The 21,549-nt window shown below is 39.4% G+C and overlaps 2 protein-coding genes across 3 annotated transcripts in view; one reads left to right on the top strand and one right to left on the bottom strand.

Moving 5' to 3' along the window:
* Window positions 1–9,566: 9,566 nt before the first annotated feature.
* cetn4 (centrin 4) lies at window positions 9,567–19,878 on the bottom strand. The gene is made up of 5 exons (XM_047352738.1): window positions 19,719–19,878; window positions 19,374–19,529; window positions 19,169–19,297; window positions 15,855–15,992; window positions 9,567–9,845 (listed from the first exon to the last, which is right to left on the bottom strand). The coding sequence occupies exons 1-5, from the start codon at window positions 19,719–19,721 to the stop codon at window positions 9,756–9,758; spliced, it is 516 nt and encodes a 171-aa protein (XP_047208694.1). The 5' UTR covers window positions 19,722–19,878; the 3' UTR covers window positions 9,567–9,755.
* Window positions 19,879–19,939: 61 nt separating this feature from the next.
* Window positions 19,940–21,549, top strand: part of bbs12 (Bardet-Biedl syndrome 12) — an 8,121-nt gene continuing 6,511 nt past the window's right edge. The window contains exon 1 of one of the 2 annotated variants that reach the window (XM_047353860.1): window positions 19,940–20,039. The gene's annotated coding sequence lies outside the window, so the exon portion shown is untranslated. Of the gene's footprint in view, window positions 20,061–21,549 lie in introns of both variants that reach the window. The other variant, XM_047353861.1, reaches the window with a different exon arrangement.

Raw genomic sequence — 21,549 nt, 5'->3', positions numbered from 1 at the left:
TGCCAGCAATTAACAGTGCTTTGCAGAAGTATTCACCCCCCTCAGCATTTGTCATGTTTTTTTGCCTCACAACCTGGAATTAAAATTGAACGTTTGCAGCATTTCATTTACAGAACATTCCTACAACTTTGAAGATGTATTTTTATTGTGGGGCAAACCACAAACAGGACAAAATAACATAAAACTTCGGCATGCATTACTGTGCACCCCTTTAGTCAGTAGAGCCACCTCTTAGTGCAAGTGGCTTTGGTTAAATCTGTATGAACTTGCCTCATCTTGCCACTGAGATTTTTGGCGGTTCCTCAAGGCAAAACTTCTCCAGTGCCTTCATGTTGGATGGTTTTTGCTCTTGAACAGTGATCTTCAAGTCTAACCACAGATTCTCAGTTGGATTGAGGTTTGAACTTTGACTATGCCATTCCAGCACATTTAGATGTTTCCCCATAAACCAGCTGAGTGTTGCTTTAGCAGTAGGGTCATTGTCCTGCTGGAAGGGTATACATGAGCAAAACCTGTGTTTTGCTCATGTATACCCCTGTATTTAGCATCATCTATCTTTGGTGGTGATTTGGATATTTTGTTATAATCCCACCCTGATTTGTACTTCTCAGCAAGTCCCTGACTTGTTTGGAGAGCTCTTTGGGCTTCATGGCATGATTTGTCTTGCTTTGTGGTGCTGCAGCCTCTGGGGCCTTTCAGAAAAGGTGGGTTTATACTGACAGATCATGTGAAACTTGGACTGCACACAGCTGGACTTCATTTCACTAATTATGGGACTTTTGAAGGTAAGTGGTTGCTCCAAAACTTTTTCGGGGCTTCATAGCAAAGGTGGTGAATACATACACACATGGACAAAACTGTTGGTACCCCTCAGTTAATGAAAAAAAACCCACAATGGTCACAGAAATGACTTGAATCTGACAAAGATAATAATGAATAAAAATGAACAAATGAAAGTCAGACATTTCTTTTCAAACAGGCTTCAACAGAATTATAAAAAAAAAAATAAACTCATGAAACAGGCCTGGACAAAAATGATTTTACCCTTAACTTAATATTTTGTTGCACAACCTTTTGAGGCAATCACTGCAATCAGTCAGATTCAAGTTATTTCTATGACCACTGTGGGTTTTTCTTTCGTTAACCGAGGAGTACCAAGAATTTTGTCCATGTGTGTATGCACATTTTTCTTTTTTAATTCTTGTTTTTACATATTTGTTTCTCATTTCACTTCCCCAACTTGGACTGTTTTGTGCAGATTCATCACACAAACCAAGATAAACATTTAAAAAACATATTGAAATGTAACAAAATGGGTGAAAAGCCAAGGGGTGAATACTTTTGCATGGCGCTGCATTGACATCTGTTTTTTGTCGCCGTTATTTGTCAAGCTGTTGCTGTTTGATTTACTGTATGACTTTATTCTGTGGTATCAGAAATCAGTGAGTGTCCCAGCCGCAGATGTTGCTCATCAGTATCAGAATTTTGTTTTTGTTTTGAGTTGACGTGGTCACACTGACATCCAACCTAATAAAGCAACTTTAAATACCTGCCATGTGCACTGATTTGTGGTGGATTTTAATTATCTTGTGTGTGTGTGTGTGTGAGAGAGTGGGTGATATATGGTTGAGTATTTGAGACTTAGGTACATGACCTCTGTTGTTACATTTCACCCATGAACTGACAATTTAAACCATTACACTGACAGGGATTTGTTTACTAAATTATAATTATGTATTTTACTTCCTCCTCCCACCTGTAGTAGTATGACTTCTTACACTGCGGTCTCCCCTTTGGCAACATTATGTATTTCCAGGTTGCGAGGGAGTGGGCGCAAGTTCGAAAGCATGCATGCAGCACGTACACACATTGGTCTTCTGCTCAATATTGATGGCGGTTTAAATGCGTTTAAAAAAAGGCAGCGAAATGCACTCAAATGCAACTTTGTTTTTGTATTTTAAAGCGTTTTGTAGTTACACAACAACAAAATCTTATATTTTTTTTGTAAGACAGAAAATCCATCATGCTCGATATTACCGTAAGCATTCAGGAAGAACACAGGGCAGGCGTGGGTGGGGGATCGCCTGCTCAGGTTTGTTCACCGGTATGACAGCAGGGATGACGAGGCTTGTTTGTAAAAAATATATAAACAAATAACTAAATTATATTCATTCATTCCTTCAAAACTTTACTAGCACTAGTTTGAATTAAAATGTAAGGATGTCAGACTTGGGTAACCTTTTTTAAGTGTAAAGTATTATAAAAAACACAATGTTTTAAAAGTTGCAAAACAACATGTTCAAGGTGCTGTACTATCACCAAATCTGGTTTTTAGATGTTCACCAGAAAACTCAAACATGGAATTTAATCTATAACCTTTTAATTTTTTTAATATCAAAATTAAATTTCCCCTGACTTACAAAAGCAACACTAATGTGTATTTGTCAGGAGCTCACATATAAAGCTGCTGCACTGCCTTTGCTCTGTGGAGATTTGATAAAAGCTCTCAGAAAAATGTTTAATTTTTCATCAGAAAGTGCAATTGCACCCACGTGTTTTCTAACTCAACTACTTTATACATACGTGTTTTATGCAGAGATTCATTACGTTTGGTTACTTCAACATGGAGATCTGTCACACTCAAAAACACAAAATAGGCTGCTTAGAAAGTATTGATGCACCTTGAATTTGTCCAGATTTTGTCACATTACACACACACCTTAGCGTATTTTATTAGGATTTTATGGTCCTGTGATGAACTGGTGACCTGTCCAGGGTATACTGGGTGCATTCTCTGTCCCCCAGAGATTGACACTCCTAACATTGCAAGGATTATAGTGGATGGAATGATTTTATCGGTGTGGCGATCGCTGAAATGGAAAAGCCGAAAGAAAAAGAAAACCAACACAAATAAGTGCATGATTGTGAAAGTGTGCCATGTGTTTGTGTTCATCTCCTTTGATTTCTATTTAGGGCTGTTTTCTGCAGCCTCTAACTGATTAAAACTTCATTTAAACTCTATAAATGCAGATGTTCTGTGACCAGGGAGAAAACTGTGGAGAAGTTTAAAGCAGAGACAAGTTAATAATAACTCAAGCTGTGAACATCTCACAGAGCTCTGTTCAATCTGTTGTATAAGAAGAAACAGTATGGCAGACCTGGCAAGACATGGCCGTCCAGCTAAACTTAGCTTGGGAAGGAGAGCATTAATCAGAGAAGCTGTGTAGAGGCCCATGGTAACTCTGTAGGAGCTGCAGAGACCCACAACTCAGGTGGCAGAATCTGTTGACAGAAAAACTATTAGCCATGCACTCCACTAATCTGACATTAATGAAAGAGTGGCAAGAAGAAAGTGCTGTTTTAAACTTTACCACAAGCCACGTAGGGGATCCAGGCAGATGAGACCAAAAACCGAACTTTTTGGCTTACATACAAAACATTAAGTGTGGGAAAAACCCAATACCCTAAACACACAGTGTCCACTGTGAAAACATGGTGATGACAGCATTATGCTGATGGGATAGTTTTCTATAGCAGACACGGGATGATGGATGAAGCTAAATACAGGTCTGTACTATATCTGTTGGAGGGTGCACAAGACATGAGACTGGAGAGGAGATTCACCATCCATCGAGACAGTAGAACTAAACCCACAGTTAGTGTTCATTCAGGAGGGCAGAATGCAAATGTTTGTTAGTAATGTTAAAAACCATGTATGAGTTTTCTTCCACTGGGGTATAGGTAGGTTAGCAAGACAGTGTTTCTGCATTTTAACAAAACCAAATCCAATATCTGGATCCAATATAAAATCCTTCTGCTCCCCTATGAATGCATCAGCGGCCACGGTCCATCTTATCTACAAGTCTACAAACCTCCACCCGCACCCTCAGATCGTCCAGGGGCCGGCTCCTCCAAGTCCCTCTACCAGACTTCCAACCATGGGGGACGGAGCCTTTTTCTCAGCTGCACCCCGGCTCTGGAATAGCCTCTCCAGAGCTGAGAGACGTCCAGAGTCTGGATTCTTTTAAAGTTGAATTTAAAACTTTCCTGTTTACCAAAGCTTTTAAGTGCTGATTTTTTTTTTTACTGTATTGTTTTATTCTTGTTTTAATTGTAGCACTGAGTCTAAACATAAAACATCTATGTATATTTTTATTTTAGTTACATTTGTAATGCAGCATGATAACTGAAAAGATGTAGAGACCATTTTTTCCTTTCATACAACTCTGATCTACCCAAAGGTTTAAATGTGATTGGTTAAGGGGTGGAAACATATTTCCCTTAACAGGTCATCTATGAAGTCTGTTTTTTTTTTAAGTCAGGTGTGCAACAGGAACTCAAGAAAGGTGGGGGAAACACATCTGAATAAAACAATTGGATTTCAAAGATTCCAAATGAACTCTTCCTCTGGGTCACACTGAAAGCAACATCTTCAAAGTTATTTCAGCCTTTTAAAACATGGAGTTTTCTGTGATTGTGCTGGATAAGAAAGGGCTTACAATAAAGAAGCAAAGCAAATGAAGGACTCTAGACCTGACTTGTATCTTCAAAATCTTAAAAACAACCAAATGAAACATTGACTAGATCTCTAAACATTAGAGGCCATGGCTTTAAAATACATTTTGAGCTGACATGTACTCAGTAATACCTCAAAAAGTAAGACAGAATATTTAATACTCCATAAATTCTGCAGTTTAAATTCATAGGTTAAGATTTAAACAGAAAACATACCACTGCAGCAGTTGGCCCTTGCTTCTCCAAGGCACAGTGACAGTTATTACTTTGTCTTGAACTTCTCTTATTCACAGAGGGGACCCTGTAAATAGGTTGCCCACATACTGGTGACACATTTTTGACATTTAAGAGTTAATCAACTGTTCTTTCATTTACCAGCAGTGACCAGACTTGCAGCACTTGCAGTTGTTTTGGAAATTGATCATTTTATAGGAAAATGGAAAAAAAACAAAACAAGAAGCGGCCAAGCAGTGGGAGTTCTGAACGGGCTGCATCGTGTGAGTGCTGTTAAACCACAACAGCAGGGGAATAACACCCGGCTGAGGGGCTGTGAAGATATTAAACACCATGAAACCTCCGCTGTGCTAAAACACTCAACTCCTTTTGGAAAGTTTTGTTCTAAAATCATCCAGCTTGTGAACAACCACCACCACTCTGCTGTCGGCAGATCCAGCACCCTTTCATTTTTTCAGTGCTGGATCTGATTGTATTTGCATATGTCTAAATAAAATATTTTTTCCATTTAAACTTTAGCAGAAAAACAACACAACATGAAGCGGTACATAATGAAGGAAGTTGACAAAATCTTTCATAATTAGTACACTTATCAAAAACATGAAAGGAACACTTTAATGAGAATATTTCAGGTCAGTTAAGCTTCTGGAATATTGATCTGATCAGTTCAGTAGTAGGTGGGGTTGTTAATCAGTGTCTGCTGGTTTGGTGTTAATGAAATGAACAATAGCTGCATTAAAGGGATAACAACAATGAGACGACCCCTTATACAGGAATGGGTTTGCAGGCGGAGGCCACAGACATTTTTTTTGACTGTTTTTCAGTAGTTTTGAACCGGGGTCAGTGTCAGTACTGGTAGCATGAGGCCATACCTGGACTCTACAGAGGTGGCACAGGCAGTTCAACCCCACCAGGATGCCACATCAATATGTGCCATTGCCTGAAGGTTTTCTGTGTCCCAGCACAGTATCAAGCATGGAGGAGATTCCAGGAGACAGGCAGTTACTCGAGGAGAGCTGGTCAGGGCCGTTGGAGGTCCTTGACTCAACAGCAGGACCAGTTTCTGCTCTCCTGACCTAAATCCAATAGAACATCTCCAGGACATCGTGTTTAGGTCCATACAATGCCACCAGGTTACACCTGAGACTGTCCAGGAGCTCAGTGATGCCCTGGTCAGGACCTGGGTAGAGATACCCCAGGATACCATCCATCATCTCATAAGCTGTAAGCTTGCTGCAATGACATTTCAGCAAATTGGACTAACAGGTAGTATCAGTTTTTCAGATTAAATTCCTCTGTGACTTCAGATTTAGCCCTCTGTGCGTTGATCATTTTCATTTCCATCAAATGATTTGGCATCCTTTTGTTCCTAACACATTACCCATTCCATATCAGCATGGATATCTAACAGGATTTTTTCCAGTTGAGATCTGATGTGTATTTAAAATGTTCCTTTAATTGTTTAGAGCAGTGTATACAACCACAAACAATCTGTTTTGAAACCATCCATATTGCTGGAAATTACCTGACACAATGACCTGATTGTGTTTGTTGAATGGAAACCTTCTCAATATACCCTGAAATCTTAGGAAATTACTCAAAGCTAATCACTTTTTACAACATTTTTAGTCATTTTTGGCATACATCACAAAACAACAGTTTAGGAAATTTTACCAAACTGTGTTTTAAGAGTTCAGATTTGTTTTACTAAAGGTTCAGTTAAGAGATAATTAGCAGTCAATATCTTACCTGCAGTAGGTGTTAAAATTCCAATCTCAACATTGTCATTGCAGTCTTTTGTCTCATCTTTTAATAAACTTTTGAATCCTTGCTTTCATTAGAGGGTTATTCAAATAGGAGTATGTAGCTAATCACAATAACAACCATATCAATAGGAAGTAACAAGTAATATATTATACATGTTAAAAATATAAAATTAAATGAAGTTTAGATTCAGCAGCACTTGGGAAGAAGGGAGTTATACAAGAAATCCCAGCAAGTCCTTAGTTAGCGGTGTCTCTTCTTGGGCTCGTGTTCCGTCTCCATGGTAACCAACTGTTTTACTGGCCATTGGTGGTGGTAATCTCTCCTATTCTCAGAGCTGCATCAGATCTTAAATTCTTCACTGCTGCACCAGGAAGCAGCCTTCTACTAGCTGCCTGAAAAACTAAACATACTAAACATTTAATTTTCCTTTGGGGTTAATAAAGTGTATTTGATCTTAATTAAGAGGTATGGAGATTGTCAAAAACAAAAACAGCAGATTATGTTTCCCGTAGGTCAGCTCTTTCAAAAAGTGGAATCATCTCTGCAGAATAGCTATGTGACCATCAGAATATCAGGACATGAGTTACTGAGGCACATTTTAATTCCTTGGTTCACTCAAAGTGAGCTTCAGATCTCATTTTCAACTCTCACCTGTTGAGTGGTGTACTTTGAACTGCAACACAGTGGATGGATTTGAGTCATAGAAGGCAATGTGATGCAAGCAAGTTAAAAACTGGCCTTTTGATATGGCTCATCTGAAGCAATTCCAAGTTTCACCTCAGCAGCTTAAAGCCTGGCTAGTTTGGTCCATAACAATTATACAGTGTAGATTTCTTCTATTTTTGATTTTCGTGACACGTTTTTGAGATCATAAAACAAATATTAATATCAAACAAAGATAATCTAAGAATCTAAAGACTAAAAACAAAATGCAGTTGTCAATTACTTCAAATTAACCTGACACTAGACATTTTTATGTAAAGCTAAGTCCCAACCTACCCTACCTTACAACATGAAGTAGGCTAGAAGATCTCGAAATTAAACATGAGAATCAAAGTCATTGATATTTAGCAGTCTGGAAAGGGTTACAAAGCCACTTCTAAGGCTTAAGGACTCCAGGAAACCACAGGGCACTATTATCCACAAATGGTGAAGATATGGAACAGTGGTGAACCTTCCCAGGAGTGGGTGGCCTATCAAAATTACTCCAGGCGCATCAACTCATCCAGCAGGTGACAAAAGAACCAAGAACACTTCTCTGAGTAAAGGTAAAAATGGCATCCATGTGAGGTGGGTTCCAAGGCGAAAAACACCAAAGAAACACAAAGGTCGGTTAAACGTCATTTAAAAATCATGAGGAATATTCTATGGATTGATGAGAGAAAAGTGGAACTTTTTTAAAGTTGTGTGTGTCCCATTACATGTGTTGTAAAACTAACAGCATTTAAAACAAAATACATCATGCCAACAGTCAAATGTGGTAGTGTGTGAAGATCTGGGCCAATGTTGCTTCTTCATCACCTGGAACCATAAATTCTCTTTACCAGAAAATCCTGAGGGAGAAAGACTGACCATCAGCTATGACTCTTTTCCACGGGCTCTACTTTGGCCGGCTCCACTCCAGTCAGCCCATTTCCATTACTGGCTTTTCCAGGCGGTTGTTTTCTGTGAGAAGAAAACTGCCATTTTCCAAACTCGCTACTCCACAGAGAAGCCATGGAATTCTCACAAACAAACAGCAAGTCTGACCCTTGGTGCAACAATCAGGTGCAGACTTTTCTGAGCAAAATTCAGCTGCAGCTCGGAAAAATGATGACCTGCGTTTTGGTTGCATGGTTATGAAGAACAGTCGCCAGCGAGTCAATAAAAAAACAACAGGTTTCGTGCTGGAACCGTAAATGGAATAGAGGCATTAGTGACCTTAAGCTCAAGCACCCTTGAGTTTTTCAGCAGGACAATGATCCGAAGCACACCAGCAAATCCACTTCTGAATGGCTTAAAACAAGGTTTTGGAGTGGCCTAGTCAAAGTCTGGGCCTAAATCAACTGAGAAGCTGTGGTATGAAATTTTAAACAATTACAAACACTTTGATGGCTGTTGTTTCTGCCATGGGTGGGACTACCACTTGTTAGGTTTAGGGGACCATTACTTTTTCACTCAGGGCCAGTTGGTTTGCATAGTTTTATTCCCCTAATTCAAAAATAATTCATTTGGAAACTGAACTTTGTATTTACCCAGCTTACCTTTGTAAACTGAAATTATTTTGATCTGAAACATTTAAGTGGGATAAAAAAAAAGCAAAAGCAGAAGAAACGTTTAAAGAAGCAAAGAATTACTCAGAGCACTATGTCTGAAAAGTCCGTTTCTATAAAACCAAACATAAAAGTATTAAATAACAGCATTTCTCGAACGGAATATGTTTTTTCAATTGATGGATTTCATATTGAGAGAGAACTTTTCAGATTTTCCACCTGAGGTTCCCTTGCTGTCTAGAACAGGTTATCACAACTTTCATAATCAGTGGCAAGCATCCTCAAAATAATAGGCAGCCGTCTGACGGTTCGGAAAAACACGTCATTACATATCCTGTTTATTTAAGCAAGGTTCGATGTTTTGGACAAAACCAGACTTCCGCTCCATGTTACAATTAATCAGTAGGAGCATCTTTCCTATAAGACGATCAAAAGATGTAGGTAAAACAGGTCTCTTACAGGCGATACCAAGTTCAGCAGCTCAAAGCATGAAGTGAGAGTCACTTTTACTGAGTTACTCATCTCAGCTTCACTCTGCTGATTTCTGTTTACAGTAACATAATTCGAATTAGTCAACATCAACTTAGTCATGTCTGTCTGTCTGTCTGCCTGACCATTATTGGCATGCAGAGCTCTGCAAGTTGCACCACAGTGGATGCAATGCACTGAAATCACTTTCACTAAGATCTTCACGAGCCTGAACCTGCTTCTGCACTTGAGCGCCTCCGTTTGAAGAAGCAAGTCTGTAAAAAGAGTTTCTTAAACTGACATTTCACCATTAATTTAAACACAAGACAATTAACTCATGAAATACTTTTATTTGTCTTGTAGAAAAGAAAAGTCTCTACAAAGATACAGTATAATAAAATACTTATTTACAAAGAAAGCATATCTTAGTCCCAGAAAAGCCAGAGTAAAAACTGTTTGGACTAGATCAGATGTGAATCCTGAAAAGGCTCAGTTTTTAACCGGTAACACTCAGAAGCTTCAGTAGAGATTGGTCTTCTTCATTATCCGTAGGAACTCCTGCTCGCTGACTTCTCCGTCACCATCCTGGTCGGCTTCATCGATCATTTCCTGACAGGATCACAAAGATAAATGTCATGCAGGGGATCATCTGAAACAGTCAACTTAAAGCACCAATTCTTTTCAAACGCATTATGATGAATTAAATGCTTTGAATTGCATAATTACAATTTGTTAAATTTCACAGGAAAATCAAAGTTATACAAACAAGATGTTTTCTTCATTGTGAGTATAATCTTTAGAAGATTTAGACAGCTACGTTTTCCATCCCACATCAGCCGACTCCCCAGCTGGAAAACGCAGAAACATTTTGATGAAAACTACCAACAGTTCCCAGATGGTCTCAGAAGTCAGGAATTTTTTTTATTATTTTCTGGGTTTGGAAAGTTTAACGTTTAGTATAGAAATCGTTTGGTTTTCTATGTTTTCCTTCTTTTTCTAAAGGATTAATGCTTAGTAAATGCAGTGCCATGTAGTTTAAATGACATGCTTCATCTTTGATTTGAAACATCACACCTTGATTTTAACATTTTACCCTTAAAAATGTCTGAATTCACTGAGTTCTTGGCCAATGGAAAAAAAAAAAAAAAAAAAAAAAAAATCAATAAATGCACATTTGACTTGTTTCTGGGCTGTAGTCCAACTGGACCTGTGGCTCTAAACTAAAACAAATAAAGCATTAAGCACTATTTTTGATTTTTACAAACAGAAGAATCTGCGTTTATTGCAGGATAGTCCAGTCATTATCTGATAAGTGCTTCAAATCTAGAAAAATACTGTGAAATCTGGAAGCCAATGTCAGCATTTTTGGAAGCTACAGATTAGGAATGTCCAATTATCGCATCTTTTACTGACAATAAACTATATTTGACTATATAACCAAACAACATATATCAGATGTCAGAGCAGTATTTGTGTTGTGGGGCTTTGAATGTAGTGACTTGCAGTCGCTGTGGATTTGTAAATGGTATTTGTCATCATTAGTAACACAATGGATTATTAATCAATGATGAAATTTACCAGTTGTTACAGTTTATGATGGCATTTACAGGAAAATTAAGCAGAATAATTAATTCATGTACAAAAGGATTAGAACTGAGGAATCAAGGAATAAATTAAACATTTAATTGTTAAAACTAAATTGAGAAGTAATATATAAAGAAAAATATATAAACAACTCAATTTTTGTTGATATTGCCCAGTAATTCAGTTTAGGAAGAAATCTAAAAATACAAAGAGCCCATGGATAACCAAATCATTAAAACATGCTGGTAAGAAAAATTTAAACTTATACAAAGAACTCATAAAATCTGGAACTAAATAAGCTGAGAATTTATAATAAAACAAATTATGGATTACCTACAATAATAGGAAATTATTACAATAACTATTGGATAAGAATAAAAATAACATTTGAATACATGAAATAGTGTTATTAAACCTAACAACAGCCAAATAAATTACCCACTTTATTTTATTAATCAACAATCAAAACAACCTGTACATAACATGGTTGGTGGTTTTTAAGTCAATGTTGGACCAGATCACCACCAGAACAGGTAGATGAACCCATAAAAAGAAATCCTAATTGGACGTTTCTACAGGAGAAAGAAAACCAAACCTCCACTCACTGGAATGTGCTCATTATCACAAAGGTTTCTGGTGGATTTCCAAACCGCTTACATACATCTGTAACCTGTCATTTCAGTCTGGTACGTTTTTAAATGAAATGAACACAGCTAAAATCACACCGTTGTACAAATGTGAAGATGAACATCAATTTACAAGGTGCAGCCCTGTTTCTCTTCTTTCTCAGTTCTCAGAAATAATAGAAAACTGGTCACTGCCAGACTAGACACATTTATTGATGAACACTACATATTAACAGAAAGCCAGTATAGTTCTAGAGCAAACAAACAACTATGGCATTACCTGATTTCATTGAGGAAATAAATTATATTGACCAAAAGAAATACGCAGTTGGGATTTTCATAGACTTAAAACGTATAACACAATCACAACATGCTGTTTTATAAATTAGAACAGTGTGGTGTGAGAGGACTGGTGCTGGAGTGGATTAGAAGCTATCTAACAAACAGGCAGCAGGTTGTGTTAATGAGTCACTATCAATCACATTGTTTGGATATTTCCTGTGGGGTCCCCCAGGGGTGAGTGTTGGGTCCTAAACAATTTACTCTGTATAATAATTATATGTGCAAGGTAGCAAACATTGAGATTTGATTTATTTGCAGATGAAACAAGCATTTTTGCTTGGAGAATTACCCTAGAAATGCATGAATTAGTAAGATGGTTTAAACCAATCGTCACTAAATGTCAATAAAACAACATTTATTTATTTGGAAAAAGAATTAAAATATGGAAGTAAATGTATGAGGTAAATAATGTAACAAAAGAGTTTATGAATATACATTTTTAAGTGTGACAATAGATCATAATATTAATGGAAATCACAACATATATATATCTAAATTATCAGGAAGCATTTCAATTTTAGGTAAAGCAAGGTACTTTTAAAATCACAGATCACTCCAACTACTGTCTTCCTCCTCCATTGTACCATATCTGGAGTACCGTGTAGAGGTTTGGGGCAATATATATAAAACAGCACTTGAACCATTATGGAATCTACAGAAGAAAGCGATAATGGTTAATAATGCTGTTCATGAATATAGGAATATGCTTTTTCACAAGTCAGATGCCATAAAGTTTGTTGGTCTGATCAAATAAACGGCACAAATGATGCACAAACAAGACACAACCTGCTGCCTGTAAATATACAGAATATATATTTTCCAATCATGTTTGAAATAAGCTAAGAAACTAAACTAAAATACCACATAATATTGTTATATACGTTTTGTCTATATCGTCAATTCATATTCAAGCAGTTAAAGGTTGTGTTTTATACTCAAAAGTCCAGAATTAAAAAAGCATTGATAATTATGGCATTTTGAAATAAAAAATCTGTTGTAACCCTGTATTAACTCAGCACAGAGCTTCAAAGGAAAAAGAGGAACAAAAAACACCATCCCAGTGGTCAGAAAAGAGATGGTCTGAAGACTGTTTAGGTCCCGTCTAAACTAATCAGGTCATAGGGCATCAAGAACATCATGATTCTGCTTTTTATTGATTCTCGGATGGTGCATGAATGTCTGAAACAAGAACTTTTCTGCACACATTAATGCAGGCTGTTCGAGCCAATTTCAGCACCACCAGATGCTCGACCATGGCTTAGTTTTAGCAACAGGCTACATGTGTTGCTGCAACATGATTCTGCTTTTTCTGATCCCACCACCACCTCAGCTGGAGTTGAAGACCATGTGGCTTCGTAGGAAAAAGTGACAAGCTTCTGTACGCTCCATCACCCAAACAAAGCTGAGGTCTGACAGCATAATTGTCCACACCAACAGATGTTTGTGATGTTCTGAAGTGACGACGGTAATTTAAACGTATCCACATACATATTTTCAAGATGCAAATGGCCTGTATTTTACATAAAAATACTAACGTCATCCAAACATCTTCCTTATCAAATATTCTGATACAGCAAATAAAAGCCCCATAGCTTGTTAGGAAAGTTTCTATTTTCTAAGACTCGTGTTACAGGAAGAATGTCTGAGCTGAGAACAGATGAAATGAATGTACCAGACTGTAATTTGAAGAGCACTGCCTCTTCAGTCAATCCTCTGTGGGGTAAGTCTGCACCTTTTTTGCAGATTTGAACTTTTCAAGTTCAAATGAGTGACTTCTCTTGTTATGTGTATATTTTACACCAGTGTGGGGAACGAAATATCAGATATGGTCTTAAACGATGGTAGGAAACCCTAACTTTCAACTGAAGCGTGAAATAGGGAACAAGTTTTGATGTACCTGATCCATAAAATCAATAAATGATAATATGATCAAAAACTTTTTTTCTGTAATAATTTCAAAAAGTAAAACTCCTACTTTATATATAGATTAATTACATACACTGTGATGTATTCCAAGCATTTATTTCTATTCTTTATAATGATTAGGTCTTGCAGCTAATTGAAACCAAATATTTAGACAATTTTAATATTATGCAAGACTGATTTAAAAAAACATTCCTTTTTATGGCCTACATGGTCATGAGGAGGACTGTGACTTAATTATCCAGTAGATTCACTGACACTTTCCACAAGGAGGATAAGCCAAGAATGGCCATTGCTAAGAAGATAGCTGTTCACAGACCTGTATCCGAGCATATTAATGGAATGTTGAGTGGAAGGAAAAAGTGTGCGAGAAACAGGGACAAAGGAAACAGGGATAACTGCAGCCTGGTGAAAAGCCCATTCAAGAGTTTAGGGAAACTTCCAAACAAGTGCACTGCGGCTGAAGTCAGTGCTTCAACATCCACCGCGTGCGCACACACACACACACACACACACACACAAACACACACACACACGTGTGCAGGAATCGGGCTACAACTGTCACATTTCTGAAACAGACACGTCAGAAGCATCTTATCTGGGCCAAGGAGAAAAATATCTGGGGCCTCATGTACAAAAGAGTGTGCAGCTATAACACTAAAGGTTGGCAGGAGGGGAAAAATTTGAAACTTGCAGTGCACAAAATACACGTTGCCTTCATACATCCCAATCTGTGGTGAGTTCGGCGCAGCTGAATGTGGACATGTGTGACTGTCTACAGCTTCTTCACCTCAGGAATCATGATGGCTCCCGCACATTTTCACAGCAGCTCAAAAGGTTTGCATGGATTTACCCACACTCTCACGTAATGTTCATTTGCATAAAACATTGTGCCACAAGGTCCTTGTGCGTACGCAACTACGTACATGAGGTCCCTGGACTGTTACTCAGTGGTCCATTTTCTGAATAAAAAGGTAAACCGCAAATAAAACTAATCTTGTGAGGTAAAACTAATGAGGTCTGGAATCCAAGTAGCCTGAGGTCCAGTGTCAAGTTTTGAAAAATCTGTGATGATTTGGGGAACCATGTTATCCGGTGGTACTGGTCCACTGTGTTGTAACAAGTCTAAGGTCACAGCACCTGATGCTTCCCTCTGCTGACAAGCTTTATGGAGATGCTGATCTCATTTTCCAGCAGGACTTGCTACCTGATCACACTGCCAGAAGCACTAATACTTGCTTTAATGACCATGCTGTTGATTGGTCAGTCTATGGAGTATTGTCAAGAGGAAGAAGAAACAGCAGAGCCAACAATGCAAACAAAAACCAGTATTAAGCAAACTGGCCTTCTTGAACACCTCAATTCAATTCAAAAACACTTTATTAATCCCAAAGGGAAATTAAATTAGCAGAACCACGGGCCGATTGCCTTCCATCCCACGGTGGACTGATGAAGTAATTCATGCAAAAGGAGCCCCAACCAAATATTGAGTGTATTTAATGTACAGTACATGGACACACTTTTGAGTGGGTACACAAACTTGGATTCAAAGTCATATTTTTAAATGAGTCTCATGTAATAATGTTTCTAAGAATCTGAATTTGGGGGCTTTCATTTGCTGTCAGCCATAATCATCAACATTAAAAGAAACATAGCACTGCATGTTTTATAAATCTATGAATTTTACTTTGAACTTAATTACTGAACCGTTTTCGGTAATATTCGAATTTGAGATGTTCCTGTATTCATACCATTTCTAACTGCAGGGTACTGAGAGTAGGGCATAAAATCCTTAATGAATCCTCCCACATCTGTCCAGGTGTAAAACCACCTGGTTCAACATTTCTATTATTCTCACTTTTATTATTTTACCCAACAAGGCGACACCTTAATTGTGGGCTCTTATTTGTGTGTGTCAGAGTAATCCGTTATCCTCTTTGTTTTGTTCTCATTTTTAGGAATATTGTAAGAATAATTTTCTCAATATAATTTCACTGATGGTTCATTTCCAGTCCAAATGTGTGGTTTTTGCACTGCAGCAATGTGTAGCTCCAAAACAAATTCTCTTCTGTGAAAGTACATTTTACTGTAACTTTTTAGAGACAAAAGAAGATTAAACAATGAAATAACAGATCCACAGTACCTGCAGCTCTTCATCAGTGAGGTTTTCTCCCAGCTCCTTCGCAACTCTTTTGAGATTTTTGAAAGAAATTTTCCCTGTGCAGTCATCATCGAAGAGCCGGAAAGCCTTCATTATTTCCTCTTTGGTATCCTTATCATTCTATTAGCATCACAGGAGACAGGAAACACGGGATTAGTGCTTGTACGCAAGTTAAACAGGTTAATACTGCTCTTCAGGGCCCTAAATTATCAACTGAGACCAATACTAAATAAGTCACTCTATAGCATGTAAACATTAGATATGGCTCTCAGAAACAAATATAAAGCACATTGTAATGTAAAACAGACAAGTGTATGATGCTGAAACGGCACCGCAGGGGTATACGGTACTGGGACACATTTCTTCCTTGGTAAAGATGTGAAAAAGAAAAGTCTGACACCTTTAATTTCAGAACATTTATTCAGTAGGGGAAAAAATATGTTAGGACATTTTTAACAAAACAAAAAGGTGGCACAATTATTAGTACCCCTGCTGCCAGTACTTTGACCAAACCTCTTCTGACAATAGAGCAGCACTTAGTCTCCTCCTATAATATTTCACAATGTTGGAGCATACAGAAAGCAAAATCTATCCAGATCATTAAAACTCCTGGGTCTCCCACTTCTGCTCAGTCCACATGTTTTCAATGGGATTTAGGTCTGGGGACTGGGATGGACATGGAAGAAAGTTGATTTTGTGTTTGATGAATGTTTTGGATCTAAGGCTGCACAAAATGTTGTCCTTGTATTTTCAATGTGTACAATAATAACATGGCAAAGAACTGTTTGCAGTGTAGTATGTGTTGGAAATCATATTCCACTTTTTGTGAATTCCCACTTTGCACGCCTGCTGAATTTAGTTTCACTGCAGCAGCATATACCAGATGGCAGCACCAAAAATGCTAAATGTCTCAAAGAATGTTTTGTAAGATTCGTATTGATAGATGAAAGAAGAAAATGAGGAAAATTTACACTTTTTGCTAATGATACAGTTATCATTATATTTTGCAATAACATTGTCATTGCATGCTTTCCTAATATCATGCGGCCCCATTTGGAACATTATCCTGCTGAAAGATGCAATGTTGACTCATTTTCAGGTTTGCTTGCAGAGGCCAGCTGATTGTTGCTGAAAATGTCCTTATATTTCAGAGTTCATGATTCTGGCACATGGTTCTAATAAAATTCTCAGTGCACTCTAGCTATAGCCACATGTTTATGTTTGTGATGGTAGACCAGAAAGGCTTTTTCCTGACATGCCTCCCAAGCTGTTGGTTGGCATAAAGATAAACTCTTGGGTTGATATGGTGATGTGATGATGCCACTCTGCTTGCAGTCTTTAAAAGATGAATGCAGGAGATTTCTTACTATCATATCATCCTGCTCACTGTGTGTGCTGGTAAGATAAATATTGGTCCTTATGGCTAAAAGAAATACGCTTCTGTGTCTCCTCATATTTGTACACCAGGTACACAGAACGTTATGGATTACTAATTACCAGTTCAAGGAAACTGATCAAGTCTGTATAGTATAATTTGATATGCACTGCTCAAAAAAATAAAGGGAACACTCAAATAACACATCCTAGATCTGAATGAATGAAATATTCTCATTGAATACTTTGTTCTGTACAAAGTTGAATGTGCTGACAACAAAATCACACAGAAATCATCAATGGAAATCAAATTTATTAACCAATGGAGGCCTGGATTTGGAGTCACTCACAAAATTAAAGTGGAAAAACACACTAGAGGCTGATCCAACTTTGATGTAATGTCCTTAAAACAAGTCAAAATGAGGCTCAGTATTGTGTGTGACCTCCACGTGTCTGTTTGACCTCCCTACAACACCTGGGCATGCTCCTGATGAGACGGAGGATGGTCTCCTGAGGGATCTCCTCCCAGACCTGGACTAAAGCATCCACCAACTCCTGGACAGTCTGTGGTGCAACGTGACGTTGGTGGACGGAGCGAGACATGATGTCTCAGATGTGCTCAATCGGATTCAGGTCTGGGGAACGGGCGGGCCAGTCCATAGCTTCAATGTCTTCATCTTGCAGGAACCGCTGACACACTCCAGCCACGTGAGGTCTAGCATTGTCCTGCATTAGGAGGAACCCAGGGCCAACCGCACCAGCATATGGTCTCACAAGGGGTCTGAGGATCTCATCTCAGTACCTAATGGCAGTCAGGCCATGCGGCCCTCAAAAGAAATGCCACCCCACACTATTACTGACCCACTGTCAAACCGGTCATGCTGAAGGATGTTGCAGGCAGCAGATCTCTCTCCACGGTGTCTCCAGACTCCGTCACGTCTGTCACATGTGCTCAGTGTGAACCTGCTTTCATCTGTGAAGACTACAGGGCGCCAGTGGCGAATTTGCCAATCCTGGTGTTCTCTGGCAAATGCCAAGCATCCTGCACGGTGTTGGGCTGTGAGCACAACCCCCATTTGTGGATGTCGGGCCCTCATTCCATCCTCATGGAGTCGGTTTCTAACAGTTTGTGCAGACACATGCACATTTGTAGCCTACTGGAGGTCATTTTGCAGGGCTCTGGCAGTGCTCATCCTGTTCCTCCTTGCACAAAGGTGGAGGTAGCGGTCCTGCTGCTGGGTTGTTGCCCTCCTACGGCCTCCTCCACGTCTCCTGGTGTACTGGCCTGTCTCCTGGTAGCGCCTCCAGGCTCTGGACACTACGCTGACAGACACAGCAAACCTTCTTGCCACAACTTGCATTGATGTGCCATCCTGGATGAGCTGCACTACCTGAGCCACTTGTGTGGGTTGTAGAGTCCGTCTCATGCTACCACGAGTGTGAAAGCACCACCAACATTCAAAAGTGACCAAAACATCATCCAGAAAGCATCGGTACTAAGAAGTGGTCTGTGGTCCCCACCTGCAGAACCACTCCTTTACTGAGTGTGTCTTGCTAATCGCCAAAGATTTCCCCCTGTTGTCTTTTCCATTTGAACAACAGGATGTGAAATTGATTGTCAATCAGTGTTGCTTCCTAAGTGGACAGTTTGATTTCACAGAAGTTTGATTTACTCTGAGTTATATTTTGTTGTTTAAGTGTTCCTTTTATTTTTGTGAGCAGTATATAAGCTTTATTTACATTTACTTTAGAAGTACCGGACCACTGTTGATTGTTTTTGTTTTTTTCTCCATAGAATGAATATACTTAAATAAAGACTGGATTGTTCTAAAACAATTAACCGAGAGATTCATTTACTTTAAGGCTTTTTATACATCTACTGAGATTTAATAAATGTGTTTTTCTTAGTGTTCCACACTCACCATTTTCTGGGTCATCATACTGAGAAAGTCGTCAAAATCAATAGTTCCAGAACCGTCTTTAACAAAATCTGCAACCATCTTCCTGATTTCCTCTTTTTTAGGTTCAAAGCCCAGGGCTCTCATGGCAACCTGTACCAAGGATAAACAGCCAATGAAACCGAAGTTCCGTGCGCTTCAACAACATTTCAACTTTAATAAAACCCACCTTGAGTTCTTTTACGTCTATCGTCCCAGTTCCATCTGTGTCAAACAGATCAAAAGCTTCTTTTATCTCCTGCCTCTGCTCCTCGGTCAGTTCAGTTTTGGAGTTTGTTTTTTTCCTTTGACCCGCAGAGGAAGCTGGTTTCCGGTAATTTGAAGCCTAAACAAAAAGACACGATAAAAAATGTGCAGAACAACCGCAGATTTGTTCCATTTATACATCCATCGAGCTAGCTAGCAAACGCTTCTATTCGGCTAATCAAGACGAGACAATAAGCAGAGACATTCAGGCTAAAATGAACGTCAACAGGCTAAACATGTGAGGTTAAACACGTCCGCACAGTTTTACCATTTGAAAAACCGAATCCACCGAATAAAAAAACTTCAGTGTTGTGTTTAATAACGGATGTCAACAAAACACGTAGCAACGGTTGTACTTTTTTACTGACACACCCTACAGCCAATAGAAGCCAGGAATAAACGGAACGTGATCATGTTAGCCAATCTGAAAGTAGCACAGGCGGGGTATAAAGGTTTCCACCAATCGCTTTAAGCAATTTTATGTCGCCAAGCAACTAGGGCACACAACGCATGCGCATTGTGAAATAAAGCTCCACGTCCGGGAGAGGAGAGCTTATCAGAGAAACTGTTAAGGCTGTTAAAAACAAAGGTAACGGCTCGTTTTCATAAGGTTTGAACAGTTATGTATTTTCTGAAAATACAATTTTACTGTATGTGTGGTTTAAACCGGCTAACGTCATAAGTAATGTTAGTGTTAGCATGCACGCTGCGCCTTACATCTGTAAAAACTCATTTATAGCCACTTATATAAATTCAACGTTTTATTTGGACTTTATAATGGGCTTAGAACGACTGGACTCAAAAGGAACACAGGATGTAATTTTAGGATCACAAATTAGCAGGAAACCTGAGCTTAACATTCAGTGTTTGTGTCACGGTTTACTTGGAATTGGACCCAGAATGCAGACGAGCAGACAGCATGATGGTAGGTGAAAAAGATTTAATAACGAAAACTCACTCACTACAGGAGGCAGGAACAAAACAAACGGGCAGGCAAGACAGGCATGGCATGATCAAAAAATAAGACATGAGCATGAGAGTGAAAGATGTTTCCGCGATGACTAACTGAACAGGTGTGTATAAATGGAGCATGGTACAGGTGGAGCAAGGAGACAGATTAACTTGGACAGGTGAACCGAATAAACTTAATTGACAGACAGAACAAAACATGGCTGCGGCAAAAACAGAGACTCTAATAAACAAACTAGAAAAACATGAAGCAAAAGCATAACCAGATCCGAAAACCAAACTTGACAAAACATGAACAAGACGACAAAACTAAAGCATGATCAGGAAAATAAACAGAAGCATAATTCAAAATCTAAGAAGAATAATAACAAAAGAACGAGTCAAAACCTTAACTGTGAAAAACATAAGAAGAAACCAAAAACCAAACAACCCTACATCATGACAGAACCCCCCCCCTTAAGGGCGGATACCAGACGCCCACAAAAGTCCAAACAAAAAGAAAACAACCCGACCAGGGCGGGCGGTGGGGGCCTTGGTAGGAGGGCCAAAAAACAGAGTTCAGGCAGGCGACCAGGAGATCGTCCCGAGCAGGCACAGAGTTCAGGCAGGCGACCAGGCCTGCACCAAAGATGTGGAGGCCGACTGAGCAGAGTAGAGGACTTCCCAGACACTGTGGAACTCCAGAGGCGTGGAGCCTGGCGAACCCTCAGCTCTGGGTTCAAAAGCCAGAACGAGGACAAAACGTTCCTTAAATTCCTGCAGACTAGGAACAGGTGCTGAGGCGTCGACCGGACCCTCCATGACGTGAGCAGGAGCTGAGGCGTCAACCGGACCCTCCGTGACGAGAGCAGGAGCTGAGCCGTCAACCGGACCCTCCGTGACGTGAGCAGGGGCTGAGGCGTCAACCGGACCCTCCGTGACGTGAGCAGGAGCTGAGCCGTCAACCGGACCCTCCGTGACGTGAGCAGGAGCTGAGCCGTCAACCGGACCCTCCGTGACGTGAGCAGGGGCTGAGGCGTCGCCGGAGCCCCTGATGACTTGAGCCGGGGCGTCCCTCTTACGACGTCTTCTGCGCCGTGTGGAGGGGGTTGAGGCTGACTTAGGGTGAGGCTGTGGTGTGTCTGGCCTGG

The sequence above is a fragment of the Girardinichthys multiradiatus genome, chromosome 23 (genome assembly GCF_021462225.1).
Source record: "Girardinichthys multiradiatus isolate DD_20200921_A chromosome 23, DD_fGirMul_XY1, whole genome shotgun sequence".
Lineage (NCBI taxonomy): Eukaryota > Metazoa > Chordata > Actinopteri > Cyprinodontiformes > Goodeidae > Girardinichthys > Girardinichthys multiradiatus.
Note: the sequence above shows the minus strand (reverse complement) of the source record. Positions and strands in the feature narration are given on the sequence as shown.